General features: G+C 36.5%; 1 protein-coding gene across 5 annotated transcripts in view; it reads left to right on the top strand.

The window, feature by feature from the left end:
* PDLIM5 (PDZ and LIM domain 5) overlaps positions 1 to 25831 on the top strand; it is a 209116-nt gene that overhangs the window by 125418 nt on the left and 57867 nt on the right. Inside the window, exons 8-10 of one of the 5 annotated variants that reach the window (XM_082838456.1) lie at positions 18824 to 18940; positions 21007 to 21147; positions 21878 to 22009. The exons of the other annotated variants lie outside the window; for them this stretch is intronic. Of the exons in view, the coding sequence (XP_082694582.1) occupies positions 18824 to 18940; positions 21007 to 21147; positions 21878 to 22009 (390 nt within the window). The remainder of the gene's footprint in view (positions 1 to 18823; positions 18941 to 21006; positions 21148 to 21877; positions 22010 to 25831) is intronic. 5 annotated transcript variants of the gene reach the window in all.

The following is a 25831-nucleotide window of genomic DNA, read 5'->3' as shown; positions in this document are numbered from 1 at the left end:
CCTTGAATACCAGACTCTCCGTGTAATATAAATTGGGAGGAAAAGGCATTCTAACAGGCATGGTACTTCTTTCTAGACGTTTATACACAAAGAGATATGTAAATATACCATAAAAATATAAATATTTACGTATGTAAATACAGTTGCCCCCTGAACACAGTGGGGGTTAGGGATGCCAACCCCCGTACAGTCAAAAATCCACATGTAACTTTATAGTCGGCCCTCCCTCTCTGTGGTTCCACACGCGTGGATTCAACCAAGCATGGATTGTGTAATACTATAGTATGCATTTAGTGAAAAAAATCCACGTATGAGTGGACCAGTGCAGTTCAAACCCGTGTTCTTCAAGGGTCAGCTGTATATAAATATACAAATTCAGTTTGAAGGTGGGTGTTAGGAGTGTAAGCTTCATGTCTAGTGAACTACTTCTTAAATTACAAATATTCTATATTAGTCAGCTGAGGCTGCCATAACAAGATACCCAAACTTGATGGCTTAAACAACAGAAATTTATTTTCTCCCAGCCCTAGAAGCTAGACGTCTAAGACCGAGGTGCTCGCAGGGGTAGGTTTCTGGTGAGGCCTGTCTGGCTTGCAGGTGGCCACATTCTCGCTGTGTCCTCACATGGCCTTTCCTCCAAGAGCTCTGGTGTCTGTCTGTTCCCCTCCTTCAAGGACACCAGTCATTTTGGATTAGGGCCTCAACCGTTATGACCTCATTTAACCTTGATTACCTCTTTATAAGCCCTGTCTCAAAAATACTATTGCATTAAGGGTTAGGGCTTCAACATGCATCTGGGGGAGGGACACAATTCAGTCCACAATACACACCAGCTACCGTTCTGTATTAATATTCATTTTGGCCAATGAGCATTTAAGAAAAAGTTATTCTGCAGTAGAGTCACTGACTTAGACCCAGTTGAAAGTAGCATTGTTACCTCTGTTGTGGTGCGTCCTCTTCTAATTTGGTGACAGGTATTTGTCTCCATGTCCTGTATACTTAAGTAGAGTATAAGCTTTTTTAACACAAGTTGTTGTAGTCTTCACCACCCCCCACCCCCATATTTGGTTCTAATTAGCACTTACTAATGGTACCAACTGTATATAATTGCATATTTCTCCAATTCCCTAATTGTTAAATTTTAGGGCGATTGTTTACAATATGGTCTGTGTAACTTTTAATCTAATAAAAAGTCAACATAAGGTCAAAATTTCATAAAAATATCAAGGCATTAATATCTATACTGAAGGTAAAGTAGAATCATACCTAAGCTGCTTGAAAGGAGAACTGTGCTCTGGGCAATCTAACTGGCAAAAGTTGATGCTTTTCCCTTGGTATTATCTGTTGAGTAGTCGTGCAAGGTATTTTTTTTTTTAATTAAATGAACATTTGTTCCTTAATCCATCTTCCTTTGTGTTTTTGGTCTGTTTTGACATGAATAACTCAGTGACTCCTGTGAGGTGACAATACCTGACTAATTTTAGAAACAGGCAAATGAAATGCTTAGTGCTGTGATTGGAACCACCAACAGAAATTTTTATCATTACTAAGGAAACATTTAAAGTTAAGAGTCTAATCTAAAACATCGATTAAAAAGAAACAGCTGTTCCTGCAGCTTGTAGACCCTCAGGCTGAGAGTCATTTGGAGTTGGCTGGACTATGAAAACACTGAAAGTTACAGCTGCTGACCCATCCAAGAGAACATAGAACCCCTGGCCTGATTGGATGGATTTTCCTACCAGCATTGATGAGACCCATTCTACAATCTTCTTAACTGGTGAGTCATCCACCAGAGAGCAGAGAGCAGAAGCAAGAAGAACTACAATCCTGTAGCCTGTGGAACAAAAACCACATTCACAGAAAGACAGACAAGATGAAAAGGCAGAGGGCTATGTACCAGATGAAGGAACAAGATAAAACCCAAGAAAAACAACTAAATGAAGTGGAGATAGGCAACCTTCCAGAAAAAGAATTCAGAATAATGAGAGTGAAGATGATCCAGGACCTCGGAAAAAGAATGGAGGCAAAGATCGAGAAGATGCAAGAATGTTTAACAAACATCTAGAAGAATTAAAGAACAAACAAACAGAGATGAACAACACAACAACTGAAATGAAAACTACACGAGAAGGAATCAATAGCAGAATAACTGAGGTAGAAGAATGGATAAGTGACCTGGAAGACAGAATGGTGGAATTCACTACTGCGAAACAGAATAAAGAAAAAAGAATGGAAAGAATTGAAGACAAGGGGTTCCCTGGTGGCGCAGTGGTTGAGAGTCCACCTGCCGATGCAGGGGACACGGGTTCGTGCCCCGGTCTGGGAGGATCCCACATGCCGTGGAGCGGCTGGGCCCGTGAGCCATGGCCACTGAGCCTGCACGTCCAGAGCCTGTGCTCCGCAACGGGAGAGGCCACAACAGTGAAAGGCCTGCATACCGCAAAAAAAAGAAAAAAAAAAAAAAAAAGGAAGACAGCCTAAGAGACCTCTGGGACAACATTAAACGCAACAACATTCACATTATAGGGGTCCCAGAAGGAGAAGAGAGAGAGAAAGGACCAGAGAAAATATTTGAAGAGATGAGAGTCGAAAACTTCCCTAACATGGGAAAGGAAACAGCCACCCAAGTCCAGGAACCGCAGCGAGTCCCATACAGGATAAACCCAAGGAGAAACATGGCGAGACACATAGCAATCAAATTGGCAAAAATTAAAGAAAAAGAAAAATTACTGAAAGCAGCAAGGGAAAACCGAAAAATAACATACAAAGGAACTCCCATAAGGTTAACAGCTGATTTCTCAGCAGAAACTCTACAAGTCAGAAGGGAGTGGCATGATATACTTAAAGTGATGAAAGGGAAGAACCTACAATCAAGATTACTCTACCTGGCAAGGATCTCATTCAGATTTCATGGAGAAATCAAAACCTTTACAGACAAGCAAAAGCTAAGAGAATTCAGCACCACCGAACCAGCTCTACAACAAATGCTAAAGTAACTTCTCTAAGTGGGAAACACAAGAGAAGAAAAGGACCTACAAAAACAAACCCAAAAGAATTAAGAAAATGGTCATAGGAACATACATATCGATAATTAGCTTAAACGTGAATGGATTAAATGCTCCAACCAAAAGACACAGGCTTGCTGAATGGATACAAAAACAAGATCCATATATATGCTGTCTACAAGAGACCCCCTTCAGACCTAGGGACACATTCAGACTGAAAGTGAGGGGATGGGAAAAGATATTCTATGCAAATAGAAATCAAAAGAAAGCTGGAGTAGCAATACTCGTATCAGATAAAATACACTTTAAAATAGAGAATGTTACAAGAGACAAAGAAGGACACTACATAATGATCAAGGGATCAATCCAAAAAGAAGATATAACAGTTATAAATATGTATGCACCCAACATAGGAGCATCTCAATACATAAGGCAACTGCTAACAGCTATAAAAGAGGAAATCTACAGTAACACAACAATAGTGGGGGACTTTAACACATCACTTACACCAATGGACAGATCATCCAAACAGAAAATTAATAAGGAAACACAAGCTTTAAATGATACAATAGACCAGATAGATTTAATTGATATTTATAGGACATTCCATCCAAAAACAGCAGATTACACTTTCTTCTCTAGTGCGCAAGGAACATTCTCCAGGATAGATCACACCTTGGGTCACAAATCAAGCCTCAGTAAATTTAGGAAAATTGAAATCATATCAAGCATCTTTTCTGACCACAATGCTATGAGATTAGAAATGAATTATAGGGAAAAAAGTGTAAAAAACACAAACACATGGAGGCTAAACAATACATTCCTAAATAACCAAGAGATCACTGAAGAAATCAAAGAGGAAATCAAAAAATACCTAGAGACAAATGACAATGAAAACACGACAATCCAAAATCTGTGGGATGCAGCAAAAGCAGTTCTAAGAGGGAAGTTTATTGCTATACAAGCCTACCTCAATAAACAAGAAAAATCTCAAACAATGTAACCTTACACCTAAAGGAACTAGAGAAAGAAGAACAAACAAAACCCAAAGTTAGCAGAAGGAAAGAAATCATAAAGATCAGGTCAGAAATAAATGAAATAGAAACAAAGAAAACAATAGCAAAGATCAATAAAACTAAAAGCTGGTTCTTTGAGAAGATAATCAGAATTGATAAACCTTTAGCCAGACTCATCAAGAAAAAGAAGGAGAGGACTCAAATCAATAAAAATAGAAATGAAAGTGGAGAAATTAGAACAGACACCTCAGAAATACAAAGCATCCTAAGAGACTACTACAAGCAACTCTATGCCAATAAAATGGACAACCTAGAAGAAATGGACAAATTCTTAGAAAGGTATAAGCTTCCAAGACTGAATCAGGAAGAAACAGAAAATATGAACAGACCAATCACAAGTAATGAAATTGAAACTGTGATTAAACATCTTCCAACAAACAAAAGTCCAGGACTAGATGGCTTCACAGGTGAATTCTATCAAATATTTAGAGAAGAGCTAACACCCATCCTTCTCAAACTCTTCCAAGGCTTCCCTAGTGGCGCAGTGGTTGGGAGTCCACCTGCCGATGCAGGGGACACAGGTTTGTGCCCCGGTCTGGGAAGATCCCACATGCTGCGGAGCGGCTGGGCCCGTGAGCCACGGCTGCGGAGCCTGTGCTTCCGGAGCCTGTGCTCCGCAACGGGAGAGGCCACAACAGTGAGAGTCCTGTGTACTGCCAAAAAAAAAAAAAAAGGAAAAAAACTCTTCCAGAAAATTGCAGAGAAAGGAACACTCCCAAACTCATTCTATGAGGCCACCAACACCCTGATACCAAAACCAGACAAAGATACTACAAAAAAGAAAATTACAGACCAATATCACTGATGAACATAGATGCAAAAGTCCTCAACAAAATACTAGCAAACAGAATCCAACAACACAATAAAAGGATCATACACCATGATCCAGTGGGATTTATCCCAGGGATGCAAGGATTCTTCAATATTCGCAAATCATTCAATGTGATACACCATATTAACAAATTGAAGAATGAAAACCATATGATCATCTCAATAGATGCAGAACAAGCTTTTGACAAAATTCAACACCCATTTATACTAAAAACTCTCCAGAAAGTGGGCATAGAGGAAACCTACGTCAACATAATAAAGGCCATATATGACAAACCCACAGCAAACATCGTTCTCAATGGGGAAAAACTGAAAGCATTTCCTCTAAGATCAAGAACGAGACTAGGATGTCCACTCTCACCACTATTATTCAACATAGTTTTGGAAGTCCTAGCCATGGCAATCAGAGAAGTATAAAGAAATAAAAGGAATACAGATTGGAAAAGAAGAAGTAAAACTGTCACTGTTTGCCAATGACATGATACTATACATAGAGAATCCTAAAAATGCCACCAGAAAACTACTAGAGCTAATCAATGAATTTGGTAAAGTTGCAGGATACGAAATTAATGCACAGTAATCTCTTTCATTCCTATACACTAATGATGAAAAATCTGAAAGAAAAATTATGGAAACACTCCTATTTACTATTGCAACAAAAAGAATAAAATACCTAGGAATAAACCTACCTAGGGAGACAAAAGAACTGTATGCAGAAAACAATAAGACACTGATGAAAGAAATTAAAGATGATACAAACAGATGGAGAGATATACCATGTTCTTGGATTGGAATAATCAATATTGTGAAAATGACTGTACTATTCAAAGCAATCTACAGATTCAATGTAATCCCTATCAAATTACCAATGGCATTTTTTACAGAACTAGAACAAATCATCTTAAAACTTGTATGGAGACACAAAAGACCCCGAATAGCCAAAGCAGTCTTGAGGGAAAAAAACGGAACTGGAGGAATCAGACTCCCTGACTTCACACTATACTACAAAGCTGTATTAATCAAGACAATATGGTACTGGCACAAAAACAGAAACACAGATCAATGGAACAAGATAGAAAGCCCAGAGATAATCCCATGCACCTATGGTCAACTAATCTATGACAAAGGAAGCAGAGATATACAATGGAGAAAAGACAGTCTCTTCAATAAGTGGTGCTGGGAAAACTGGACAGCTACATGTAAAAGAATGAAATTAGAACACTCCCTAACACCATACACAAAAATAAACTCAAAATGGATTCGAGACCTAAATGGACGACCGGACACTATAAAACTCTTAGAGGAAAATATAGGAAGAACACTCTTTGACATAAATCACAGCAAGATCTTTTTTGATCCACCTCCTAGAGTAGTGGAAATAAAACCAAAAATAAATGGGACCTAATGAAACTTCAAAGCTTTTGCACAGCAAAGGAAACAATAAACAAGACAAAAAGACAGCCCTCAGAATGGGAGAAAATATTTGCAAATGAATCAACGGACAGAGGATTAATCTCCAAAATACATAAACAGCTCATGCAGCTCAATATTTAAAAAAACAAACAACCCAATGCAAAATGGGCAGAAGACCTAAATAGACATTTCTCCAAAGAAGACATACAGATGGCCAAGAAGCACATGAAAAGTGTCCAACATCACTAATTCTTAGAGAAATGCAAATCAAAACTACAATGAGGTATCACCTCTCACCAGTTAGAATGGGCATCATCAGGAAATCTACAAACAACAAATGCTGGAGAGAGTGTGGAGAAAAGGGAACCCTCTTGCGCTGTTGGTGGGAATGTAAATTGATACAGCCACTATGGAGAACAGTATGGAGGTTCCTTAAAAAACTGAAAATAGAATTACCATATGATCCAGCAATCCCACTACTGGGCATATACCCAGAGAAAACCATAATTCAAAAAGACACATGCACCCCAATGTTCATTGCAGCACTATTTACAATAGCCAGGTCATGGAAGCAAGCTAAATGCCTATCGCCAGGCAAATGGATAAAGAAGGTGTGGTACATATATACAATGGAATATTAGTCAGCCATAAAAAGGAACGAAATTGAGTCATTTGTTGAGACGTGGATGGATCTAGAGACTGTCATACAGAGTGAAGTAAGTCAGAAAGAGAAAAACAAATATATTAACGCATGTATGTGGAACCTAGAAAAATGGTGCAGATGAACTGGTTTGCAGGGCAGAAGTTGAGACACAGGTGTAGAGAACAAACGTATGGACACCAAGGGGGGAAAAGTGCAGTGGGGTGGGAATGGTGGTGTGCTGTATTGGACGATTGGGATTGACACGTATACACTGATGTGTATAAAACTGATGACTAGGGCTTCCCTGGTGGCGCAGTGGTTGAGAGTCCACCTGCTGCTGCAGGGAATACGGGTTCGTGTCCTGGTCCAGGAAGATCCCACATGCTGCGGCGCGGCTGGGCCCATGAGCCACGCGTGGTGGCTGAGCCTGTGCGTCTGGAACCTGTGCTCCGCAATGGGAAAGGCCACAACAGTGAGAGGCCCGCATACCACAAAAAAACAAAACAAAACCTGATGACTATTAAGAACCTGCAGTATAGAAAAACAAACAAACAAACAAATAACACTAAACTTTCTTTGGGGTATTTCTATGGAAATATGTTAATATAAATGTTTCAGACATTATACCAAATTTCTAAAAATCTTAAGAAAAAAAAGAAACAGCTGGCATATTATTAGTTAGATATTAGTACTGAAAGCTAATAGTAATACGTGGCCTACCAGTATAGAGAATTATGGGGTGCCATAGAAAATTTCATTTAAAAATAAGTCTTTTAAAAGCATATATACCTAAAATATATCATTGTGCCAAGCACCATGCAATTTATTTTAAGTTAAAGTGTGATTTTCTTGAGCTCACTATTTTCTCAGTTTCTATTTTCTATAGTACAATGTTTATCTAATAGGCAGTTTCAAATTTTTTATGCCTGCATAGGCTTATATAAATATATAAAGCAGCATTTTAGTTTAGCAAAAAGATGCCTAAAATTATCATGATCAAAACATACTTTTATTAGTCATTCTTTTCTCTCATTCAAGGAATGGTGGGTTCTGATTTTTCACATATTATGATTAAGAATTATAATGTATGATGTGCTTTCCCAGTTTTCAAAGACTTAAAATATAATCCTCAAGGGAGGAGTGACTGCCTCTCCCTTTAGTTGGAAAACAGTACAAACTCCAGTCACAAGTTACATTACCCAAAACTGAAGCAGTTATAGAAAAAAACTATCCTCTTCTAGGCTCTCCACTGGCACTAACTAATGTCCATGCGATTTGCAGCTGAAGGCCGTCGGTACAGATGTTAAGTTGCTTCTTGAACAGAATCTTATTGCCTTTGTACATTGATTGAAAGTTTAGAAAGCAGAACCTACGTAAGTGCTTCCAAACACTCTTTTTACAGCAAGGTTTTAAACATTTTAGCTTGTTCACAGATATTCACAGGATCCACATAAAATAGATGAATGAAGAAACACAGTTTGCTGACCTGCCATGTCTTCATTATTGCTGTTTCACAAATATACTGGACTCGTGTTGCCTATCCTTATTAGGACACATGTCATTTGAGTAAATTACCTAAAGCTCTCCTCTGTAAGCTATGCAGAGAAATCAGGAATCATTCCCTAGGCTCATATTCTCACATATCTTCATGAGGTAGGAATTAACAGTCAGATTTGCCCCCCAACACAGAATACCAAGGCTTTCACAGCATAGTCTAATTTTAAAAAGTAAAAATAAAACATTTACAGCTAGATAGAATCACTTAGCCTATATTATCATATGCATTCCTGCAAAGTATTTCACCAACCTGGAAAAAAGACCACAGGTTCAAAAACATGGGTATATAACCAAACAATAATTATTGTCTGTTGCAAAATATGGTATTTGTAATTTATCTCCTTTCATTTTCTACTGTTGGATTACACTGTCCTAGGCTAATACTGGTTTGGTAACTATAATGTAAAGGTCGCCATCTATTGAACATTAGTAATTACTACACTTGAATTTCTTGTGGGAAAAGTACTTATAAAATGATTGAAGCGAGAAACATAGTTCCTATCTACTCTGTATTTTCACACACAAATTGTTTAATTCTCTGTTTAATTATGGAATTACTTGGGTACTTTTCCCAAATTAAACTGGGAAGACTAGCATTTATGAAGTTTTTTTCATAAAAATCAATATTCATAATAAGCAAAAATTGACTTTCATAGTCCAGAATATGCACTAAGTTCTTTCGAAGTTTTATCAGGCCAGCAGTGCTTCTCTTATGATGCTGTTTGAATAAATTCTTTTCTCTTCACCTTTAGAGAGGTACACTTAACAACAAAATTACTTTATTGAATTAAACCAGAAAAAAAGGAACTTATTTTCTTAACTAATACTCAATATTGCAGATACCTCCTGCAGCTTACTTTTTTAATTCAAAAGAAATTACAGCTTAAAATGATTAATTAGGGGTAATGATAATAGACAGTCTTCCCCATGGTGGAAGGCTTAATTTTCTATCTTTTCCCACTATTCAGTTTTACGTATTTCAGTCATGTTGAAAATTTCAGAAGCCCAAGTTTTTCTACCTTTATGTGAAGGTGTGTTTATTATGATGGTATGATTTTATAAAAGAAAATTGAAATAGTATATTACATAGTGTAGCATAAAGCATATGACAGGTATGGACATCTAGACGTCCTAATTTTCTTCTTAGTCAAATTAAAGAACTCTATTTTCAAATTACATTAATCTTAAAAGCGGTCTCAATTGTCCATGTTTTCTCTTTTGTATTTCTCTATTTTTATATCTATTAACAGTTGTACATTGAGTGCTGCTTCTTTGTCCAACTTAGATATAGGCGTTCATCTCCCAGGTTCACCTAATCAATTACTTATGAAGAGTCTGTATTCATTTCTTTGAACAGAAGAATATGTTAAAGCTAGGATAACACCTCATCAATTTTTGAGTTAGTGGTACCTATGTATTTTATCTTTTCACATACTTTATGTATCCCAATATGCTCATAAATATCCTCGTAATTCGTGGATAGGAAAAATATTTGAGGATAAATTTCTGAAAGATTCTAATGGCTTCAGGCAGTTGTATATCACTGTTTAGATAATGGGTGAACATGAGGTTTTAATACAAAGAAGTGAAACTTTTAAACAAACTTGGTGTACTCAAACTTATCCTTTGCTTACAGCAATGGAATCAAATATCTCTTGTTAAAATCAGCAAATCTCTTAGCAGTGATACTAGCAGGGATATTGAAGCCGTACCACATGCATGTTAAGAAAATATACATACACATAACAGTCATTTAAGTGTAAAAGATAAAAACAACCTGGCAACGTTAATTAAAGAGATAAAAAAAAGTTTAAAAAAAAAGGTATGTCAAGGATTATTAAAATAATAAATGCTGGTTGTTGAAAGATCTTAACAAGCAAACAAAAGTCACTCAAACCCAGAGATAAATACTGAAGAAGTTTAGGTTTATTTACCTTCTGGAAGAAATTGAAGCCCCAGGTAGAAAGTTGTTCTTAATGAGCTCCCTGGAGTCTCTTTTTCTCAATGATTTATAGCGTAAGTATTTAGAGAACTTACAGATGAGATTTGCGAAGTAACACAATTTTTCTTTTTTTAAGTCTGGAGAATGGGTAAGTAGAAGACTGGGAACAGGAAATATAGTGCTGATTTTCAAAAAGAAAAAAGGTCAGCTTCTAAACTATAAACTAATTTGAACTTGAGGTCACCTGAAAAAAAGTCTAGAAGGCATTCTTAAAAGCCAGCTAGTGAGCACTGAGAAAAGGAGGGCAGGATTGCCAAGACCGAGAATTAAGTTCTCAAGAAACAGATCACCCAACTAACACACTTTGGATAGTTTGGAGGAAATGTTAATTTTAACAGATTATCAAAGAAAAACTTTTCAGATCCCATTTAATTTAATAATAAAATGAGGCTAATGATTATCAAGTTTTTAGATTCATAACAGATTGAAGGAGTTTAACCAAAGGCTGTTGTTTAAAGATGAATCAGCGCCTTGGATGAGGACCTCTACGGCTTACTGCCTAAATTTGTGGGTGACATGAAGCAGGGAGGTATATCATTCATGTTTCATAACCAGGTCCTCCTTCAAAAATATATTGGGCATGTAGGAAAATGGACCAAATCTAGTTTAAAATAAATGGAAGAAATTTCATATGGTTTATGTGCAGTTTGGATCACATCATTTGCTCTTCTGGGACATATGCAGGGGTGGGGTTGGGATACGGTTAACAAAAACTAATACTTGAAAAACTAGGGGTTTTAGAAGAAAATGAACCCAGTATGAGTTTGTCATGTCATATGGCCTCTAAAATTATAAGGCAAGTCATAGTTCTGTTCTGTGCTAGTAAACGTTAACGTGGCATATTGTGTTTTATCTGTGGCATTGACCTCTGACAATTATATAGATAATCCCAAGAAAATCAACTGGAACATCATGGGACATTGAAGCTGTCTTTGGGTCAGAGGCAGTTATATGAGTGCCTGTTTTTCGCTGATAATATGAGCTAGTTCCTTGACCTGAATCCACAGCTGTGTCTTCTTCCACAAACATTCTCCCTCAGTCTCAGGCCTCATAGATGGCAGTGGAGAGTGACAGGCAATTGAGTGAAGAAGTAGTCAGGGGGCAGATCACTTATTGCCTTGTAGGTCGTGTTAAGGGGTTTAGATTCTTACCTCAGTTAAATAGGAAGCCAGATATAGGATTTTAATCATGGAAGTGACATCTGATGTATGGTTTTAAAAGATCACTCTGAATACTATGGAAACTTGATTTTAAGGGAGAAATAATGAAAGCAGGAGGCTAGTTCTGTGTATTTTCTTATTTCAGGCAAGAGTTGGTAGTGGCTTAGGCCATGAAGTTCCTAATAGAGATGCAGAGAATTGGGCGGGTTTATATTTTAGAGGAAGAACAACAGGAGTGTAGGAATCGTGGGTGGGGGAGATTGGTGATGGATAATGGAAAATTGCTGAGTCAGTGAGTTTGGTAAGAATTAATTTGGTTGGTAAGAGTCAGTGAAATTGATGAGTCACTTCAGTACAGTAAAAAAGCTAAGGGCATCAAGAGGTAGAGGAGAGAGTGAGTTAGGAAAAAAGGGGCTTAAAATCCAGATTTTAGACATGTTATACTTGTTGATGAAAAAGCAAAGGTTTTGAATGTTGGAGTGCATGGCTAGTGTATCCCAGGCCTAAGACTTAACTGTAGAGCGATTATCCTTGAAGTGAAGAAGTCAAAGAATTTAGCAGTTGCGTCATTCAGTGATTCAGCCTGAGAACATTGAAGTCATCAAGAAAGATTGTTGGACTGGGGTAAAGAGGAAGACAGTGAGCCGGGGGCTCAAGCAAACGGTGGGCGAGGTCGAGACAAGACAGTGACTGGGTGCAGAGTCAGTGGTGTCGTCTGGTGACACAGGCCTCCAAGGACTTGGCATTTTGCAGGATCAAAGATGATTGAGGGTGTCAGAAACAGTAATGAGAAGGACATCTATCTCCAGGTTTATAAACATATGCAGTGTGAAAGAAAAGGGACTTCTGTTTGAAGGAACTACAAGGAAGGTATAGAGTGGTGTAGAGGGTTTGTGAGGGCTGAGAGGGATGGAAAATGGATCAGATTAGGAGATACACAAAACAGTAAAGAAATGAGTTCAGGAGGTGATGGACGACTCAAGGGGTCTGTACTTCTGGTTGTGGCAGGTAGACAGGGATGGAAAGTATGATGGGACTGATCCTCGTGGTCTGTTAGAGGGAAGTGGACACCAGACTGTAAGCTTCATGAGAGGAGCTTCAGGTGGGCAATATGCCTGGCGTAAAGTGGGACTTCAAATATTTTGTTGTTGAATGAATGAGTGGACGCAATGAGTGACTGAATGGGAGAGCTCAGCACGTGTGATCCAGAATATTTAGCCAGAGAGCATGTGGCCCTTGGCTTTTGTTGTCTAACGTTGGAAGGACATTCTCGCTGGGCATGGGGTGCTGTGGTAGCTTTCTCAAGACACGTGGCTTCTCCAAGGACTCACAATGGTGGCTGTTGAACACTAGGCATTCAGACAGATTTATTTATATTTTCAAATTGGTAACAGATTGAACACTGTTGAATAATGCATCCTTTTAATCTGAATTTGGAGAAATACTTTTATCGTATATTAATTCTTTTTGTAATGTTAAGATTACATTACTACTAGAAAATGGCAGATTTTTGCCCCATAGAAGAAGCTGTTCCTAACTAGTAGAAATCACTGAAATCACTAATAGGAATGATCCAGTGATGAAACTGATGATGCACAGCGAGAGGAGCTAAGGTTAGTGGTAAGGACGCTGCTGTTACTGAGGGACTCATACTTTTATCAGGGGATTGTTACAAGTGATTTTTAAGTTGGTGTTACACCTTAAAATCATTATAGTTTATTGGTATTTTTTATAGACATAGTATAAATATATGCTCATTCTTTACCTATCTTATCTTTAGACCCCATACTACATTTTCTCTGAAGAGATCAAGGAATAGTATAGATAACTAAAGAGTTCACATCATATTAAGACTGGACATTTAATAACGTAAGATCCATTACGGGAAGGCAAGAGCAGAGAAATGCGTGAAAGCTAAGGCGGAGTTTGAAAGGCGCTGAAGAAAATGGGATATAACGACAAAGAGCAAATTCTTTCCGCATAACAAATAAGTTCCAGTTCCTCAGGATCTGCCTTTAGGTTTCCCTCTTTTCTTTGCATCGGTAAATTAGAAAGCTCCAAGAGAAGTTTCTCTGAGCCAGTCCTTTTCTTTTGCTCTCACAAAAAATAAACCTCATTTTATTTATTGAGGTGATATTACTATTTAGTTCATAATCTTCTTTTAACCTCTGACACTTAGTCCCCTCGTCCCCTCCATGTGCAAATCAAGGAGGCGCCTACTTGCTGATTTTTATATTCTCTTCAAGATGCCATTTATAATACCTGTAGAATTAGCAGGCTCAAATAATGTTTTTAGGCTGCTAAAGAAACAAAGCCTGTTGGAGTTAATTAGTAAATTTAGCTTGTGATTAAGAGCATCAGAAATTTCCCACTGAGGTTTAGTTTTTTTAATTTTCCAAAGGGGAGATTGTAGTTACAAGTGAACGCACTCACCATATTTATTGTCAGGAAGCCAGTGGAAGATACCCATTTTCCCTGACGGCGAGCGGTTTCCTTGGCTAAAATAAATAGCTTTGCTATACCAGTGAACCCCAAAAGCACAAAATACAACCACGATCCTGGTATATTCCACTTTCTGCTTAGCAGTATTATTCCGTGAATGTTTGCTTTGTGGAAGAGTGAAAATACCAACAACAACCTGTTGTCATTTTCCTCCTTTACCTGCTATAAAATACATATTTTAAGATATCTGAATTTCTCTTATTGAAAACCTGCCATGTAGGGATGCAATAAGTCCCTTTCTTTGATTATTTTGTGACATTGGTGTGGAAAGTGACAAAGCACTGAAATTTGTAGCTGGAGACTTGAAGTTTTCATAGTGCAAAGGAAAGTTTCTGCATTCTTTCTCAAGCTTAGCCCTTGGGAAGAATTTATCCTTACATAGTTTGGATGTCATTCCATCAAAATATGGATGAGCCAAATTAACATTTTGAAATTCTATTACTGATGCTGCGTTTTACCATCCTGCCACCAGGAATAGCCAGTGAAATAGTACTAGAAATAGACAAGTGTAGAGACAGGGTCAGAGCACAGAAGACGGAAGAAGAGAAGGCGTTGTCAGTTGGGTCCTATGTTGAGACTAAGTGAAATGAGGAATGAACCCCAAAAGACGAAACAGTATGTTTCCACCTGTGTGAGGTATCTACAGTGGTCAGATTCATAGAAACAGAAAGCAGAATGGTGGTTACCAGGAGCTGGGGGAAGGAGGGAAGGGGAGTTGTTATTTAATGGGTATAGAGTTTCAGATTTGCAAGATGAAAAAGTTCTAGAGATCTGTTTCACAACAGTGACTATACTTAACACTACTGAACTGTACCTTTAAAATTGGTGAAGATGGTAAGTTTTTTTAAATTGAATTATAGTTGATTTACAATGTTGTATTCAAGTTTCAGGTGTACAACAAAGTGATTCAGTTGTACATACTCTTTTTCAGATTGTTTTTCGTTATAGCTAAGATGATAAATTTTATGTTGTGTTTTTTACCACAATAAAAAGAAAATGAGGAATGCAAATTGTCAATTGAATTTAGCCCCAGAGAGGTCACTTGTGACCTCAGCAAGGATATGGCTTTCTAGGGGTTGGGGAGTGAGCCCCAGTGAGGCAGTGGAAGAGGGGCAGGCAGGTGAGGAAATGGAGACTGCGTGAGTAAATGGTTATTTCACAGAGTTTGAATGTTAAGGTGAGTTGGAAAATAGAAGCTGAAGGTACTTTTGTTGTTGTTGTTGTTTTAAGAGCATTTTTGAATGGGGATGCTTTCTATAAAGCCTGCAGTGGGGAACTGGAGAAAGTGAGAGAAACAGAGATTGATTAATTGAGGCCCCTGAGAAAAAGGGAGGAGCTGGAGTCCACAGCATAAGGATGTTGCTCTTTGACAGTTGTCAGGACTGGTGGATAGAGAGTTCCTCACGCTGGTCCTGCAGGATGGTCAGGTTGGTAAGTTAATAAGGTGGGCAGCCTCACGCCTGCTTTGCCTGGGCAGATAGCTAACATGGGTCCCCGATTTCCCCACGGAAAAGCGTACAAAGACTCAGTGCGGAGATTATGCCAAGAAAGGCACAACTGCAGAGAGAGATAATGCACAGATAGCTTTTTGTTCATTTTTCCTAAGAAAAGCAGGCCAAAAGGCTGCAAGCCCAACTCTCCAGATATATCTGGGAAGTCTTCATACCTCTCTCTGGTGAGAAATGGAAACTCAAGTAATAGACAAAGCAGAAAGTCTGGCTGCTGTAGAGGTGCTATTAATCAGAGCTTCTTCCAACCCTAAAAAGAATAAATATTAAGGAATGACAATGAGAATAGATATTTATGTCTGTTCCATATTAAATGAGGTAATTTTAGATTTTCTTACGTCTAGTATTGGCTAAGCAAAGGAATAGGTAATCAGTGTGTGTGTAACACATGGGAAACCTCCCAAGTGCATTTGTTTGGAAACTTGGAGATCTGGCTTTCAAAGGTATCTCATGAATTATATGAACTTTATTCTCAAGTGGCATTCACTTTTCCAATCCACCTAGTTTGTGGAGGTGTTGGAAAACTCAAATTCTCCAATTCACTCTTTTTTCTTACCTGTCCTCATTATATATTATTATATAGGTATTGATAATTCTTTATAACTGTATTTTCTTTTTTCCAAGATACTGATACTTCTTTATATTTTAAAGGACATTTTAAAAGGTATTTTTGGAGTTCTAGTCACTTCTTTGAGGTTGATCTCATATCAGTTCTTAAGCAGTAATACCTGTTTCACCTGAATTGGGAAGCAGTCTCTAGAAGGTACAAATATGTTCTGAGAAATACGTGTGTATCGTGAGTGAGTCTGTATTTGAAAACAATAAGTTTCTTTCATGCATTTATTCAGCAAATACTTGTTGTTTACTGTGTGGTAAGCACTTTGTTATACCAGTAAACATAACTGTCCCTGACCTCAGGGGGCTTCTACTCTAGCGAGGGAGTCCAGATTCAAACAAATAAGCACACAAATTGTATAATTGTAATAATAACAAATTCTGTGAAGAAAAAGTACAGGGTAGTATGACGTGGGCAACCTTAAGGTGGGGAATCAGGGAAGCCTCCCTGAGGAGGTGATATTTAAGCTGAGGCCAGAAGGATACTTAAGAATTAGCATAGTAAAGGTGTGGCAGAGAGGTGGGTATAGAAAGTGAGAATAGACTCCGCAGAGGCCTTGAGGTGAGAAGAAGTTTGGCCTGTTTAAGAAGAGATGGAAGGCCAGTTGGACTGGAGCAAGCCAAAGAGAAAGCTCCATAAGAAAGGCTGGCGAGTAGGGAGCCCAGGATCACAGCTGTCCTTAGAGCAGTGCTGGAAGTATCTAAGAACCAGACAGGATCAGATTTGTGTGTTAAAAGTTCACTCTGGTAGCTGTATGGAAACATTATTCTCTATGACAGGAGGCAGCAAACTTTTCCTGTAAAAAAGCCAGATAGTAAATATAATAAATTTTGTGGGTCATATGGTCTGTTGCAACTACCCAACTCTCCATGTTTTATGAAAGTAGCCGAGACATATGTAAGTGAACAAACCTGGCTCTGTTTTATAAAATTTATTTATGGATGCTGAAATTTCAATTTAATACAGATTTTTATGTGTCGTGAAATATTCTCCTTTTTATTTCTTTAAAACCACTTAAGGAACTTCCCTGGTGGTGCAGTGGTTAAGAATCTGCCTGCCAATGCAGGGGACACGGGTTAGATCCCTGGTCTGGGGAGATCCCACATGCCGCGGAGCAACTAAGCCCGTGCGCCACAGCTACTGAGCCTGCGCTCTAGAGCCCACGTGCCACAACTGCTGAAGCCCACGAACCACAACTACTGAAGCCCACGTGCCTAGAGCCCGTGCTCCTCAACAAGAGAAGCCACCACAGTGAGAAGCCCGCGCACCGCAACAAAGAGTAGCTCCCGCTCTCCACAACTAAAGAAAGCCCACGCACAGCAACAAAGACCCAATGCAGCCAAAAATAAAAAATAAATTAAATTAATTAATTTAAAAAAAAACACTTAAAAATATGAAAGCCATTCTTAGTTCCCAGGCCATACACAGATAGGAAGCAGGCTGACCTGAGAGCCACAGTTTGCTGACCCCTGTTATAGTACTTATATTTCTTATTTGTTTAACTTTTTTGACTCTGCCTCTTAAATGATGTTTTACTTCTACCTTGACATTTTTCTTAAGTTGTCTACATGTTTTTCAACACTCTGGTAAAGGTATGACCAACGCTAAATAAAAAATGGGAATATAACCCCTTCTTTTCTATTTCTTTATCTTAGTGCTACATTTTCCATTTGAAAATGACATGACTGACCCATTCTATTTTTTTATCCACAGGCTTTTTAAAAAATAATGGGTAATTTTGTGTTTTTCCTGTTTATTTTTGTCTTCCAAAAGTGTTATACTTGGTGCTTTCTTCTTTCAGACCTAACGCTGAATTTTCCATCTTTTCTTTACCTGGTAATAGTTCTAAAATTTAATTCTGGCATTCAAAACAAAAACTGGTAGAGACATCAGAAGAACAAAGTGAATAATATTCAAACAACACAATTGCATGTAAACATTTGTTGTGTGACTAGATAAAATACTTACATCAAGATAAACAATATCCATATAATATCAGATCTGCAAATACATCATTCTGACTTGAGGGGAATTCCTAGTTGCTTCTGTGTATTGCACTATTCAGCCCCACAAGATGCTGGAAAGCATAACGTAGTGGAAATTGTACAGATAGACTTGCTTTAAATTCCATCTGAGTCTTACTAGGTATATGATATTGGGCAATTTAATTAATTTCTTGGAGCCTAAGTTTCCCTGAAGCATGCAAAATACATAGTCAGTGATGGAAATTCCCATCCACCTTTCTTCCCCTGTAAGCATGATCTTTCATCACATGAAAGTCGCCATGTTAAAAAATTAGGGGAGAAAACAGCCCATATTTGGTGATGGTGAGGGTGTTTGGTATTAGTTTTAATCTTATGCAGATATGAAGTTAAAAAAAAATCTAGCAATGTACTAGATTTTTGTACATTGTACAATGAACCAATGTACTTTTAAGGTAGTATACATGATAAATGTCTATACTTTTCATTAATATTTCCTCTGCCTTTATTTTACTTCTGAAAACTCAGGTTTGACAGTTCTCTGGAAGATCTACCTAAGAGTGGACCTCACCCACCTGCAACTCCTCAGGTTTTACATGTTGGTAGCCAAGTAGCCACACTTTCTAAAGTAACTACGTATCCTAGGTAGAGTTTTTTCCTCTTGGTATGTCTAAATTTTAATGCTGGTGGTGAAATTAAAATACTAAAACTGTTTGACTAAAAAGGAAAAAGGGATCATAGATTACAGAACTGACATCACTAATATATAGACAAAGCTTGGCCTCAGCTTTGGAACACTGCTTTACACCGCTCTTACATTTTTAATTTTTTGTTTAGATTCTAAGTTTTAGTGTCAGGAAATCTGTGCCTTTTGTTTATTCACTGTGATTTGGAAAGTCAGCTTCCTTAAGTTTGACATAAGTCTGCTTTACTGAATTAGAGCATTCCCCTCTAAAAAAAGAGTGATAGAGATTATGTGTTCCAGCTGCCCAGATATTCTAAAGGTATTCTGGTTAATTCTTCTTGTGAGATTTTTCTGGACTCTGCTGATACTGAGTCTTTTTATATTATTATTTGTGATACAGTATGATAAAAGAAATTCATTAGTTTCCTTTTCTTTTTACAGAAGAAGGATAATTTAGCTGATTTATTTTTTTAGCTGACTTTTTTATAGACTTCAGTTTCTCGTTATTATTCACCATTACTTCCCTCAAATAGTAGCCATTGCCTCAAAGATGCAGAGTAATTGAGAAACTCAAAGTTGTGTCATTGATAACTTTATTCTTCCACTTGGCATGACACTCATATTCCCCTGCTCTGCCACTGATAACATCTTTCTTTTCTCTTTCTCAGCCCCCATTCTTTATCTTCTAGCCATTCACAACAGTTAAAACATAGCCATAGAGTTCAGTTAAATTATAGACTTAACAAAAAATTATACTTAATTCTGTGTGCGTGTGTATATATATATATATATAAAATATATATAATATATATTATATATATATATATTTAATGGCTTGCCACTGTTTTTTAAATTTGTCTTCTAATGGTCTGTAAAATTGTAGCCAGTGGAACTAGGAATAATGGATTATCAGATTCTTCTGACAGGGAGAAGAGACTTATGTCAACCCTCACAGTTGTAGACATCTGAGCTCTCATTAGCCTGGGTTGAGTTTGGTACATAATTACTTTGTTTTGGAGGTGGCCATTGTCACCAAATTTTGGAAAAGGTGATTGTAGTGTAGTGAGGATGTTCATTAAGAAGTTGCACTCATAAATGAAGGAGACACAGATTTCACCCCATGCATTTTAGACTTTCTTTTTACTTAATAAAAAAGAAATTCTCAAATTCCAATTTGATAACCAGACTTGAAAATCATTGCAGTCCTAATGATGGAGTGTTAAATCCTGTCTAGGTGTACGACCTTTTCTAAAAGACCAAAGGAAGCTAATTATTATTTTAAGTAATAAGAATTCTGAAGATAAAATTTCACACCAGCATTTTTGAATCTTTACAGGGCTAACTGAAAATAGAAATGCAGCGTGTCAGCAGAGAAGGTGATCTTTTAGTCATATTCACTGTAACTACTTTTTATTTTACAAAGGTGTTTGCCATCCCCAAATAGTTTTACTCTCAGTATTTTAAAGTTATTTCTTGTCCATATTAATACATATTGCTGCTTTTGAATAGGCAGCTGGTTGTACCTGCTTCTCTTGAAAACACAAGTCTCATTAAAATGTGAGGCTCTGGGTGTATATCATCTCTAAGGTAAAACTCTTTATGTAGAGACTTTTTTGAAAAAATTAACATAACCTTCCTTCTTTCTCTGCTTACGGAAATTCACACTTCATGTTTGGATTAGTTTCTACTTAGTTGTTGACAAATCAGTCTTCAAATGTGTGTTGTTATTCTGATTTCATTATAAATAGGATTAGAGACAGTGAACTTAAAAACATTCAAAGAAAGTTTGTATGTTCAGAACATCAGTTTTACGGAGGATTATGTATCAGATTTGAATTTCTGAGAGAAATCCTAGCAACAGTAAATAAAGGACCCAAGCTCCTTTTACACTTGTGACATGTCACACCTTTATAAAATCTAAATATTAATATAGCATGGCTGCTATCTTATCTTTATTATGCTACCTCTTCTCACTTTCCTTTTTGTTCTTCTCCTCTGTTTTTCTTTCTCTACTGATCAATTTAAGAAGCTCCACAAGAAATGTGGCGACAAGTTCTTTGGAAGGGTCTCGAAACTTGCCTACCTTGTCTTCTCCTGCTAGATATAGTGCTGCCGTTCTGAGCAGCGCAGCCGCTACTGTGTCTGCTGTTCTTGCTGCAAAAACCAGGTAGAACTACGTGTACAATGTGCGTCTCATGTGAACCCAGCACTTTTCACTGTCTTACAATTCACCTCCGAGAAAACTTACCCATTTGAAATAGTCACAGCCCTATGGTGAGATCCTAATTGTATTGGGGACATTTTTTCTGGGTTGCGGATGTATCCCACAGTGTTTATTACTGATCTTTCTTTAAATTATCCTTTTATCTCTTTTCATTACCACCATTTATCTATGATATTTCTCGGTTGTGTGGATTGTTGCATTTTGTGTGCCTTATTATCATTTTTAATCTTTATATCTGAAACACAATCAATCATAAATAGGTATTTTAAGTTTCTGTTGGTTTTACCTTCTCCCACTAACTGGTTATGTTTGAGGTTGATCTAAAGCCTAACTATTCTAATATCCCTTTCTCCTATAAAAATAGTAAAAACCTTTTTATTGTTGTGGGGTTTTGTTTTTACATAAGTTATAGTAGTCTTCATAGCTTTAAATGCTTTCCAAAAGATTGCCTTGATCAGTTTTGGTGAAAATTTAATCAATTCTGTATTAATGAGTAGAATAACATAATAGACTTTTCTCTTCGTCCTCTTTCCACTTCTTTGTTCTCTCTGTCTCTGTCCCTATCTCTCTCTTTCTCTGGAAATGTTTCAAATCATAAACTGTAAAAACTACATACTTTCTGCACTTGGTAGTGTGATTTTTCAACTTAAAACTCTTTCTGAATGCTCACCAGGCTCTCCAGTCCTGAAAAATATCACTCACTCCTGGATGCACTTTGCATCAGCCCTGTTTCCAAGCCTTTAGCTTTTTCGTATCTCCAGCCCTCGAGGAAATCAACTGGCTCTGTCCATGTTAAGAAAACCAGGTACTGGGAGAGCGGATGTCACAAGGGGTGGTTTGCTGTGGAAGGTACTGCTTTCTCTAACGCTGAAGTGTCATATTAACAGCCCAGATGAGAAAATCCTAGAGCTCATTTGTGTCCAGTTTTAAATTAACTGTAATTTCAATGCAGTGATAATGCACAAGCATGTTATTTTGTATGATTATTAACTTGCCTTTTAATCCTTTGTGACATCTTTTATTAGCACATTTGATATTTGGTATGAAATTACGAGTAATAGTACAAGTATTTAACTTAGAGTAGAACCCTGTTTTTCATTGCATGGATGTTGCTATATGAGAAGAGTTAAATGTTTAATAAAACAAACCTTTATACCTTTTGAAAAAATGAAAAAGAATAATAAAATAATTGGTTTTGATTGGCTACTATCTTATAGCTCGTAGATACGAAGGTTTTATGTGGGCAAACAACTTAATTTTCTCCATACCTGGGAAATACTGAAACACAAAAATGAATTTTTCTCCTGAACTTAACAATTATGCTAAAATTATTAGGTATAACATAAAAATAAAAATATCTTAAGTATTTACTAAAGGTATAATCTTAATGAAATGACTATATTATTTCTGACAGAACATAAAATTAATGACAGAGGGTACAACTATGACTATAATTCGTAAAAGCATGATATGACACAGGCTGCCTGTTGATCATGTGTTTGTGTCCTACCCACTGTTATGGATATTCTCATTATACTTAATTACAAGCATACCTAGGAGATATTACGGGTTTGGTTCCAAACCATTGCAATAAGGTAAATAATGCAATAAAGTGAGTCACAAATTTTTTGGTTTCCCAGTACATTTATATAAAAGTTATGTTCACACTATATTGTATTCTGTTAAGTGTGCAATAGCATTATGTCTAAAGTTAATATATATATCTTAATTTAAAAATACTTTATTGCTTAAAAATGCTAACCATCATCTGAGCCTTCAGTGAGTCATAATCTTTTTGCAGTAGTAACATGAAAGATCACTGAGCACCAATCACCATTAACAAATGTAATAATAATGAAAAAGTTTGAAATATTGTAAGGATTACCAAATTATGGCATAGAGACACTAAGTTAGCAGCAAATGCTTTTGGAAAAATGATGCCAATAGACTTGCTTGTTGCAGGGTTGCCACAAACCTTCAAGTTGTTAAAAAAAAAAAACAATGCAATGTGTGCAAAGCACAGTAAAGTGCAATAAAATGAGGTGTCCCTGTATAATTCTAGATTACTTTTAAGGGAGATTAAAACAGGGGGACAAACAGCAAAATGTACAAGAGGTCATTGTACATTTTGCTCCAAGAAAAAATATACCCGAAATTATTTTATACTTGTGGAATTGTGATTGTTAAATGAGCAGAAATATTACATTGTCAGGGCTAAGTCTGTACAAAGACAGGTTACTAACTACCCTTGGAATAAAAGGTTCCTTTGAGAACCTAATGGAATGCTCTAAGCATTGATTGACATCAAATGGAGATGGGATGGGGAAAGATGCTGATTATGAGAAAATACTCCCTTTCTCCATTAGTACCATGCTCATTCAGCTTTTAGCTTTATATTCCAGTAAGTTATTTTGTTCTCCCTGTTTTAACAGAAAAAGAACAACATAAAAATCCTGGCATACCTTGTTTGATTGGAGAATTTTAATGCTTTTCATTTATCATTGTAAAACTGAGGACAGTTTTATAACTTTTTTGTATGTAGTTGTTACATGTAAGGCAATCTGTAAGCAGGAAAATTTACTCTAAAAGAAATGAATCCTAGATAGTTTTTCCTTCAAGTCAGGTGTCTTATTGTTTAAATAAACTTTTTGTTTTTGAAAAAAAGGTATGCCTGTACTTATGGACTAACTGAATATTTATCCATGCACCCACTTCTAGAGGAAGTGTTAGTAGTCATTTACATTACTTTTTATTAACAGCAATAGGCACAAACTAAATATGTTTCGATATTTGGGAAAGGAAAATGGTTCTCAACAAGGTAGGCTAGTTGGCATTCTGCAAAGCTGGAGTGCAGGGTTTCCTGAGGAGACCTTGCCACTTCAGTGAGAGGAGTACCAAAAGAACAGTTGGGTTAATGTCAGAGGTATTTTATCTCTGATGTTTGCTTCTGTATAACAGTAATCTTTAAAATTATAATAAAGTGTAGTATAATACCAGAATTGTGCCTTTCTATTATAGTATATTTAACATGTTGAATTTTGATACAAAACGTCTAACTTAAAGAATTTTGCTTAGGAAAATACAAAAAATTTTCTTGTAAATAGGATTCTGGAACAAAGGAGACTCATGACTGCTCTATACATCTAGGTCCTTTCATAGAGTTCTGACAGGAGAATTCTATTGAAATTAAAAGTTGTTTATAATTATGACCTTCCAGAAATACTCCTTTTCTACTACTTCAGAATCTATGTATATCAATTTTTGTAAAACTTTAGCTAAAAACTGTGTAGTTTAAACACTGATAATTAAACTTGCAATGTACAGCTGGCTTTTTAAAAAACATTTAAATGTGTAATTAGAATAAAAGTTACCTCCAGATTATTCTTTGAACAGAGATTTTCCTTTGAAAATAGACTTGAACTTTCCAACTGTTCCCAATCTGCAGCTGAAATTGATTTGTTGTAATAGTTAAACAAATGTGGGAAAAGAATGTAAACTCAAGATAAATCAGGTTGCTGACACTGAAAGTTAACTGCTCTCCGTTTTTCTTTTGTCCTCATTAGCTCAGTTTTGAAAAGAAACCTTTGCTCTGTCAGTATGTTTTTCTCCATTTTCAGTTTTTTAAATATGAAACAGAATCTTTAGTATTTTTGAGATGGAAGTCATATTAATTTAACATTTTATTTCAGTGCTTGTTTATTTGGCAGACTAGTGAAAATAACCATATTTGATTGTTAGCTTCTGTGGTATTAGCCAACAGTATTTACGGATTTGCTCTGATTTCCTCACTAGAATCTTTCAGAAAGCATTTTAATTTTGTTTAGAATTTAGGTATACCTTAAACAATTTAAATTTAGAAAAAATATATGTGAGTCATTACTTCAGAAATAAGATACCAATCTAAGTATTCATGACATATTATATTAATAAATTAGTCATCAATTTGAAATATTTTGCTGTTAGTGATTACTGATAACATTTTCTTCCCAAATATAAAATTACATAGCCAGTGGCTTTACTAATTTTTTAATCTTTAGTATATGATACCTAATGTTTATGTATTTTCTTTAAATAGTAGCTAACAGTTAAAAATTAGAAAAAAAGACATGGGATTTTTAGAGACCTGTACATCATATATTCCAATATGTGATTGTCTAGATAAAACCTAATATCTTCCCATTACTACATTAAATATTTTAAGTTGATAGAGCTCTGTTTCCCCAGAGATTAACTTTACTGACCAATCCTGAATATAAATGTAAATGGAAGAACTTTCTTGCTTATAACTTAGATTTTTATAAATTCTTTATAATCTGCACACTCTTTGTATCTAAAGAGTACTGTTTAAGATGTAAACATCTTAGGCCTTTTGGGAGAGGATATATACAAGACTATGTACAAAGGATACAATAAAAAAAATGAAAACTTTTTTTGCTTATGAATTATAGTCCATGGGAATTTTAAGAAATATTGTGTTATTTAAAATTGAGGAAGCAGGATTGTACCTGGTCTCAAAATCCTGGACCAGAACTATCTACAAACTACGTTTAGAAGCAGAATTATTAGTACAGATGGAGGATGTTTATTTGATGAATGTATTTATTCCTGGATATCCTAGCTAGATATT

This window comes from Leucopleurus acutus (assembly GCF_964270905.1).
Source record: "Leucopleurus acutus genome assembly, chromosome: 4".
NCBI lineage: Eukaryota > Metazoa > Chordata > Mammalia > Artiodactyla > Delphinidae > Leucopleurus > Leucopleurus acutus.
The sequence above is the reverse complement of the archived record's forward strand: the minus strand, read 5'-3'. Positions and strand labels throughout refer to the sequence as shown.